The following is a 9,213-nucleotide window of genomic DNA, read 5'->3' on the forward strand; positions in this document are numbered from 1 at the left end:
TGTGTGTTAGTTTGAAGACTAAGGGTGATATTGCCTTGGCTTTAGATTGCCTTCTGTTCTTTTTATGGATACATTCCCCTTTTAGGTTGGATTGGTTTATTTATACACATCTACTTATTTATATGAATATTTTATATATTAAAAAAACAATTTGATGAAAGTAAACCTTGAAAGACTAATACTGTTGCAATGCGTCATTAATTAGTTTTACAAAAGCTTTGTAACAGAACTACTTTAGATATGGCGTTTTGTATAATTAAATAATTTCGATCCAGTAGTAATCACAGAGAGTCTGGTGTTAGACCCAAAGGATTTTCACATGAAAGGAAAGCACAAATACTGCATCATTTGTGGGCATGCCACGTTAGATCAAATGAGGAATAAATCAAGATGACTTTTTTAGGCATATTATGGACTGCATCCTCAGGTCAAACACCCAAATGCTCACAAGCTTTCAGAAATATTGGTGGATTTGGGTTTTTTTTTTTATTGTTGGATTTGGCTTCCCTTCTTTCTTTTCCTATCCCGCCTCTCGAATCAATTTAGATTTCGACCATCACCGGTGGTTGATGAATCTCAAAATTTCTTATCAAAGTTGTTTCACCTAATGTTCATTTAATCAAAAAATATTGTAAACTCCAATCTCTATCTGTCATTGGATGAAGCTTGAATGAAAATATATTGCTTCGTGCCTTAATAGGGCCTCTCCATTGATGAGATTTCAAACGGAGGATCGATTATGAAAGATCAACCAAAGTTGAAAGTGGTATGAATCCTAATGATAAAAGAATTGTTATTATTTTTTGAGGTTCCGGGTTTGAGTACCAGGAATGGTAGAGGTACAGACGTTCAATGTCAAATGATTGATAGTTACCTTTGAATAAATATTATATTGTACCTATCCAGTTTATATATATAACAAAGTTGAAAGTGAGACTTATTTCTTTCATTTATTTATTGTTTCAATTTCTTCTACATTTTCTTTCTCGAGTCATAATTTCGGTTGCAACCCCAAGACTATTTTTTTCTTTTTCTTTTTTAACTTCATTTGCATATTTTGTCCGATGTGGGGGACTTGTTGAGCATTGATAAGGTTTCGCGAGCTAGGGTGTTAGGCCATCATCACTTGTTAACGAGCAATGCAGGTGAACTTGGTTGCAAGAAAGGTGTTCGTTGCTAATGATAATGATGTGTGACATATGTTATCGAACATAACACTTTATTACAAGTGATTAAATCGATCTAATGATCGATTCCTTTACGATTATGTTTTATTAGAGAAACTACAAAGAATTTTTAAAGGGAAAATGAAACATATGAAAGAAGAGAAAAGGGAAGTCGTGGTAAAAGGATTTTCATGGCTTTTTCTTTATTTGTTTATTTATATATAATGATTACAATTTCACTATGTTGTCTTTAAAATATTTTAGGATTTCTTTATTTTCTAGACATTAAATTCACATTCAAAAAAGTAAAATGAATTTAGTGACAATTTTTAAGATTATAGTCTATCAATTACATCAATCTAAAATTACAGAAATAGTGACAGGTCGTAAAAAACTATATCCAGAATGTAAGTTGATTTAAATAGGGTTAATTACTTCAATCATACATGAACTATATTCGATTCTCAATTTTATACATAATATTTAAAAATTTTCGATTTCATACATGATGTTTTTTGTCAGATTCACCCACTTCCATCACGGAAAGTGACGTGGAACCTTACGACAACGACAAGCTGCACTTTAAAAATATGTTTTATTTTTATTTTTAAATAAATTACACTATTTATCACTCAATTATTTTATCACTTTTATTTTAATCACTAAAGTTTAAATATTTTTAATTTAATTATTAAACTATAAAATTACTCTCATTTTAATAATTCAAATTTATTTTATCAATAATATTATGACATGGCATCTATTAATAACTCAATTTTATTTTATTACTATTTTATTAATGACTCAAATTTATTTTATTAATATTTTATTAAATTCTAATCTCAATTCCAAACACAATTGATCATTCCTAAACCTCAAACTATCCATTACAGACCCATAAACCCAAATCTCCTACGGTGTTGTCGGCGTTGGTTTCATCTTGATTGGATTCTAGAAATTCGTCAACCCCTTAAACCCAAACCAAATCTATTTCATAATCCCAAATCTCCTACGGTGTTGTCGGCGTTGGTTTCATCTTGATTGTATTCTAGAAATTCGTCAACCCCTTAAACCCAAACCAAATCACTTTCCCCCTGATTTATTTTTCTCGATTTTCTTTTCTGTTGGTTTGTTTCCATCTCTTTCTCTGACCATTTTCTTTGTGTTTTTGTGCTTAGTTTATGTTCAATTTCATGGGTTTTGCTCAATCTGAGTTTGGTCTTTTTTAATAATCGTGAACAGTGAATATGATTTCGATATTTATTGTTAATGAAGAGATAAAACAAAGGAGTAGGATGAATAGAGCCAAAATCAGCAGGCCTCCAACAGCTTCCAAGCGCTTCATTGTCAGTATCACACGCATGTAAACAAAACAAAGAGAGATGTAAATAAAAATTCAGATTGTAAAATTTTGTAAGCTTTTTTTTACATGGATGATTATAAAATACCCAAAAAATCATGTAAAAGTCACCCTTACATTTCTTTTCCACAGAGAATAATACAAGGATTTTCACCATTTTTCTTTGAAATCAGAGGCAACACAAAATCTCATTTATTTTTTAAAGGTATTTTTTAGATCTGGTTTAGAATTAAAAGATATCCATTTTTATTTTGATTATAGAAACAAAAGCACAACAGAGTAAAAAGAGTAAGGGTCTTGAGGGTTTACTTGCGCAGCGTTGAGATTCGTGTGTGAGGTCCATTCGGTTTTTTGGTGACTGTCAAGGGAGCAGTCGAGAGGTTAGATGCTTGCATGTCATTTTTAGGTTCCGTCTTGAGTGTGTAGGGGGTATTCTTGTGCTCTTTAAGCTTTCGTTTGAGAATGAGAAGACTAGGTTTAGGTTCTTTAGCCATGGCCAGTGGTTCATGGAAAAAAGGGCGGCATCGTTCAAGGACGGCGATCGGGTACTCTAGGTTTCAATTGGAAAGAAAAGAGGAGTTTAGATCATATTTTGAAGTGTTGTTTGTTTTAGGACGATTTAGGGTCATCACCGGTAGGAGTAGTCGACGATCGAAGCAAGAGAGGCCATTCATGATCGGTGGTTGGTGGCGTTAATGAGCATATGAGCCTTTGATCGTGAGAAAAAATATGGGTTTAGGAGAAAAAGGGGGGGGGGGGAGACGAACGTTTTCTCTAGTTAAGGGTTAGTATAGTTTAATAATTAAATTAAAAAAAAGTAATCTATGTTAAATACAACTTACCTTTAGGCGCTGAATAAAAAATGCTATTGACGTTTTAATTTTGTCAATTTAAACACTGACGTTTATGTTTTACTCAATTAAGTCACTCTATCGTTAATCCATTAATAGGACGATGATATGGCATGGACAGACCGTGACGGTGATGATGTTGATGCCTTACCAAAATGATGTCGTTTCAACACAACTATTTTGATGCTCAATAAAGACAAAATAACGTCGTTTTGCTTGAAAAAATTATTAAAATATTATGCAAACTCATGGAATTTAAACCCCAAACCCCTGGATGTTAAACATAATATTTAACCATTGAGCTACCTTATATTTCTTTGTTGGTTTTTCTATAAAAGTTTTTAACGATGCTTGAAAAAAACTAATGATATTGCACCGTATAAGATGTTGTGATTGAGATCTAGAACTTGTAAAAACCTAATATTGTCGATGTTGTCTAGGATATTGTTCCTCATCGAGAGCTCGACGAGAGATACTGGAAACGTTGATGGGACTTGGCCGGATACGTTGTTATCGCTAGCGTCGAGAAAATAAAGCTTTATGAGTGAACCCAGATAAGGAAACTCACCAAAAATGTATTTTCGTTGGATTTCGAGTAGTTTCAAGCATGTTAGGTTGTTAAAGATTGAAGGAATTGGTCCATGGAGATGGTTGTTGTCAAGGTAGAGTTCTTTAAGGTGAGGGAGTGAGCCAAGAATGGCGGGTATTTCAACGGTGACTGAGTTCCCGGAGAGACCTAGTCGACCCAAGCGTGTTAAATGTGCAGGAATAGGTGGATAGTTTCTATCCGAATGTGGAAGATGCAGAAAACTCATTTGGTCAAATGTGCAATGGATGCTTCCTATGGTGATATGGCTAGTGAATGGGGTGGTAATATTCATTACAAAGGATGTGGAGCTTTTTATTTTGGGGGTGGGTGGGTGGGTGGGGAATATTATTATTTTGATTAGCTTTGAATATGCGTTCGTGCTATTTTAAGGTGTTTTTGTTGCAAGTTGAAGCAATTAGAAAAACCTTCTGGCTTTATTAATTTCTGCCTTGAAGAGATGCTGCACATTTGTAAAGTTTTAAACTAACAACTGTGTTGCATTGATGTACATTTTTTTGTTTCTTTGGACTTATTATTGAAGGCAAATGGTCTTTGTAAGCATATGATCTTCAATTAGTCACTGATATCTATTTTTGGATTTAAGATTGAAAGTTCTTTGTAATTTGGAAATACCATATACTCAGCTTCAGCATTGCGTATATTCATTGGGCATGGAGCTAGTTTAACCTTGACATTTTTGGTTTCTTAATGAGCTTGGATGCACCTGTGATGTGCATTTACCAGGAGCCTATAAATTGGAGAACGAGTCAGGAACTCGTAGCAAACCAGAGACGAGTGTATCACATCTGAGGCCGCAAGTGAAGTGGTCAGTGAAGATGTTGTCGCATGGGTCAATGGAGAAATCCCAGGAGCTCAATCAATATCCGGAGCAATGGAAGGAAGGTCCACACCATTTTTCAGATCTTTGAGAACTTGTACATTTGCTGGTGTGTTCTTGAATTTACTAAAAGCAACAACTTTGAGAATATGGTGTTGAAAACAAGAGAATGAAGATGGAGATAAAGGGTACTAGATATCGATGCCAGGGGTTAAGCAACAATTTTATTTGGGGTCAAGCATTGTTAACTAGAGTTTTAAAATTTTAAAACTTTTTATAGAAAAACCAACAAAGGAATATAAAGTAGCTCAATGGTTAAGTATTATGTTTAATATTTAGGAGTTTGAGGTTCAAATCCCATGAGTTACATATTATTTTAATAATTTTTCAAGCAAAATTTTGTCTTTGTTGAGCATCAAAATAGTTGTGTTGAAATGACGTCGTTTTGGTAAGGCATTCATGTCATCACCGTTACAGCCCGTTAACGAATTAATGGCTCAGCTTAATTGGAGTAAAACATAAACGTCAGTGCTTAAATTGGCAAAATTGAAACGTCAGTGATATTTTCGAGTCAGTGCCTAAAGGTGAGTGATATTTGACATAGATTACCCTTAAAAAAATTAAACTTTAGTGACTAAAATAAAAGTGAGAAGATAGTTGAGTGATGAATGGTATAATTTACCTAAAAAAAATAAAAACATGTTTTTTTAAAGTGTCGCGTGTCATTTTATTAGTGGTCGTAAGTTTCCACGTCACTTTCCGTAACAGAAGTAAGTGAACCCGTTAACGACAAAAAACATCATGTATGAAATCAAGAATTTTTAAACATTATGTATGAAACTGATAATCGGGTATAAATCATGTATGAATGGGGTAATTAACTCATTTAAATAAAATGACAAAAAGAAAAAATAGAGGAAAAACAAAGAGAAATTTTTGTTTTTAATTTTTATAAGAATCCAAAATGATGCCATTTTAGTATGTCATCAGACCGTCTATCATGTCATCACACGATTTTTTATTTAACGGTGGAATGATCACAGTAAAAGTAATGTCAAACATAAGTGATAAAAATGAAAGTTTTTAAATTTTAGTATCTAAAAAAGGAAGTATAAAAAAATTTAAGTGATGATATTTATAATATATCCTCAATTATATATCAAAAGGTTTTTATCAAAGTTTAAATTCCCTTTAAAATTTTCGACCAACCCTCAACTCTCCTCACACATTCCACGCCGTCATACAAAGCCACCAGCCTCGTCTGTTTCTGTATCTCTCTGCCTCTCCTTCTCCTGCGGTACCTGATCCAAGCCTTTTCTTTGCCCAAAAGTTGTTGTCAACCAGGAATTTAAATAAGGTGATTTTCCAAACCCTAAACTTAACTTTTGAAGATTCTTCTTAGTTATTAGCTTTTGAGTTATCTGCATCACTCTATTATATTTGATTTTCTATTTTCATCTATACTCTATCTCTGTTTACTTTTATGATAAATGGGTTTTTTTTTTGTTTCACCGTTTTTTCCTTTTACACTGCTATCTTCTTTCTTTTGTTCGAACGTTACAATGCTGTTTGCGGCCGCTGTGACATTTGTTCACGCCGCTATCGAGGTCCGCGACTGCGGAACTACAATGCCACAGCTATTTGAACATTGATTGTTACATCCTCTTGAATTTTTTTAATAAAATTTAGTTAATATAAAAATTTGTATATGCAACAGCTTAATTCCAGCTCGAACTGGAGTATGAGTATGGAAAACGAGGGAAGGGGCCTAATTTAGTTGATTTCAAGCTTAAAATTGATCAAATCAAGTTTTGAATTGAGTTCGAGCTTCTCACTATTTGGGCCTCAACTCGGCTCAAAGAACTTAAATTCAATCACTTTGTTTTCGGTTCTGAAAATAGCAATGAAAGTTGTTCCACTTAAAATTTTATTGTCTTTAATCTATTGGAGTGTTATCTTACTTTGCTGCTGCTTATTTGAAGGATAAGTAATATTTTGAGACGATAAAATGGTACGGCCATACGCTATAAAAGGGAAGAAACGGAAGAATAGAGAAGAGAAGTATGATCAAGAAGAACAAGTAGTAGTAGAAGAGAAAGAATCAGCAAAGAGAGCTTCTATTGAAAAGCCAACAAAGGAAGTTGAAGTTGAAGAAGAGGAAGAAGGCAAAGCTGGAACAGATGAACTTGTGGGAATCCCAATTGTGCCCAGTGATAAAACGTCAAAAAACAAAAATGGGGTCATTTTTGTTCTTGAGAAGGCTTCCTTGGAAGTTGCTAAAGTTGGAAAGGTATATTGAACTTGGACTTGGTGTATATATATATTGTGCTTTACATTTCTGTTATCATTGACAAGTATGAACTTCTGTTTGTATATATGCTGTTTGCTAAGTAAAATTTGGTTTTCTACTGTAATTTATCTTATTGGTTGCTAATTCTTAGAGTTTCCAACTCTTGAACTCGGATGATCATGCCAATTTCTTGCGGAAAAATAACAAGAATCCTGCTGATTACAGGCCTGACATAACACATCAGGTTGTTTTCCTAATCTTTTCTGATATTTATTTCTGCATAGTTATTTTGTTAAAATTATGATGAATTAATTGGTACTGCTGCATTCTCAATGTGTTGAGACTTAAGACTAGGCTGAATTTAAAAATCTTAATGGAGACTTTAACTCATAGTCACATGGATCGCGGTACGTTCCGGTACGGGAACGTGGAACAGGATCGCAATTCGCTAGGTCCCTAAAATTCGGTACGAGGGGGGATAGGCTCATTTCGGATCGCTCCGGTAGGATGTACCAGTTTCTTAGGTTGCTATTTTTCTACATCAAATTTTATAAGTAACTTCAAGACTTCAAATATCTTAGAGTAACTTCAATAATACATATTTCATTCAGTAACTTCAATACTTCAAAGTTCAAAACAAATTTAACACTTTAAAAGTCAATTGGGTCGATTGGATGGTCAATTTTGGATCGTATAAGCTTTCGTTCCGTGTTTTGGATCGCAGCGTACAATATGTAGATCGTGGGATATTGAGCGATTTATGTAACCATGCTTTAACTCTAACTAACTGCTAATTCTGCCATTTCTCTATAGGCTCTTCTCTCGATTTTAGATAGCCCGGTCAATAAGGCTGGGAGATTGCAAGCTGTGTATGTTAGAACCGAGAAAGGTGTACTTTTTGAAGTTAAACCTCATGTTCGAATTCCGAGAACATATAAGCGGTTCTCTGGTATCATGTGTAAGTTATCCTGCTGAGGTTACGTCTCTTCTGCATTTTTAATACTTTTACCAGGCTGTTTTTATTTACCTATTCAACAATCATGCAGTGCAGCTGCTACAAAAACTGAATATAACTGCAGTTGGCAAGCGTGAGAAACTTTTACGAGTGATAAAGAATCCTGTAACCAATTATTTTCCGGTGAACTCTCGCAAAATAGGTGGGTTTGACTTTGGTTGTTGTTTCTCTTTTTGTCAATACAAATCTGTTTTATTTTCTTATATATTTCAAGTTATTTTTCTTGCACATCAGGTTTCTCATATAGCTCAGAGAAATTGGTTAAAATGAGTAAATACGTGGATGATGTTGGTGATGATGTGAATCTTGTCTTTGTGGTAAGTCTTGTGTGACATACAGTTCTTTTCTCTCTTCTCTGTTCATAATTGTTTTCTTATCCTATTTCTGTGCATTTTTCTCAGGTGGGTGCAATGGCCCATGGGAAAATAGAGACAGATTATATAGATGATTTTATTGCTAGTAAGTTCCACGTTCTTTTGTTGTGAAAGTTTTGAGGATTTTGATTCATGAGCCCATGAATCCTTAAGAACCATTGAACCAAGTAGAATACAGGAGTAAAGCTATAAGGTGATAGGATAGATAAAAGCAATTATTGGTGTTTAGTTATAAAGCCTGGAGTGTAAAACTAAGTGGAATGTTTCCAATGCACTCAAGATCCTTTTTACACAAGTATTTCTGGGGCAGGTGGTGTGGGGTTTGAGATATATGTACATTGCCCATCACCATGTACATTGCCCATCACCATTGCGTTTGACTTATTTCTGGATATAGGTTTAGGTATATATATATAACATGTACTTTTATCCCAAGTTTTAGCTTATTATATTTAAAATTGCCATATTTTACAAGCGTGCAGTTTAACTCTGATCATGCTTAAGTGGAGAAGACCTACATCACTGTCTCATATAGTTTTATTTCTCCCTTTTTCTTGCAGTTTCTGGTTATCCACTAAGTGGTGCAATGTGCATTGCAAGGATTACTGAAGCTTTGGCAGATAAGTGGAATATATTGTAACCCTTATTATCTGTGTCAATGAAGTTGATTTTGGGATATATATATATCAGTGCTGTACCATTATTTCATATTAAAAATACTGTAATTTTA

The 9,213-nt window shown here is 33.9% G+C and overlaps 1 protein-coding gene across 2 annotated transcripts; it reads left to right on the forward strand.

Annotated features, from left to right (window-relative positions):
- Positions 1 to 6,055: 6,055 nt before the first annotated feature.
- Positions 6,056 to 9,213, forward strand: LOC120139757 (ribosomal RNA small subunit methyltransferase nep-1-like). 2 transcript variants are annotated; one of them, XM_039154897.1, is made up of 8 exons: positions 6,056 to 6,161; positions 6,787 to 7,094; positions 7,246 to 7,338; positions 7,908 to 8,052; positions 8,141 to 8,251; positions 8,344 to 8,426; positions 8,511 to 8,568; positions 9,044 to 9,213. In XM_039154897.1, the coding sequence occupies exons 2-8, from the start codon at positions 6,813 to 6,815 to the stop codon at positions 9,121 to 9,123; spliced, it is 852 nt and encodes a 283-aa protein (XP_039010828.1). In that variant the 5' UTR covers positions 6,056 to 6,161; positions 6,787 to 6,812; the 3' UTR covers positions 9,124 to 9,213. The 2 variants fall into 2 exon arrangements, with proteins under 2 accessions (XP_039010828.1, XP_039010830.1); XM_039154899.1 differs by lacking the exon at positions 6,056 to 6,161 and having other exon boundaries at positions 6,772 to 7,094.

Source organism: Hibiscus syriacus, unplaced genomic scaffold, assembly GCF_006381635.1.
Source record: "Hibiscus syriacus cultivar Baekdansim isolate YM2019G1 unplaced genomic scaffold, ASM638163v2 tig00110773_pilon, whole genome shotgun sequence".
Classification (NCBI taxonomy): domain Eukaryota; kingdom Viridiplantae; phylum Streptophyta; class Magnoliopsida; order Malvales; family Malvaceae; genus Hibiscus; species Hibiscus syriacus.

Coding starts and splice junctions, on each gene's coding strand:
- LOC120139757 (XM_039154897.1), top strand. CDS start 6,813: ATGGTACGGCCATACGCTATAAAAGGGAAGAAACGGAAGAATAGAGAA. Junction 7,095..7,245: donor AAGTTGCTAAAGTTGGAAAG/GTATATTGAACT, acceptor GCTAATTCTTAG/AGTTTCCAACTCTTGAACTC. Junction 8,252..8,343: donor GGTGAACTCTCGCAAAATAG/GTGGGTTTGACT, acceptor CTTGCACATCAG/GTTTCTCATATAGCTCAGAG.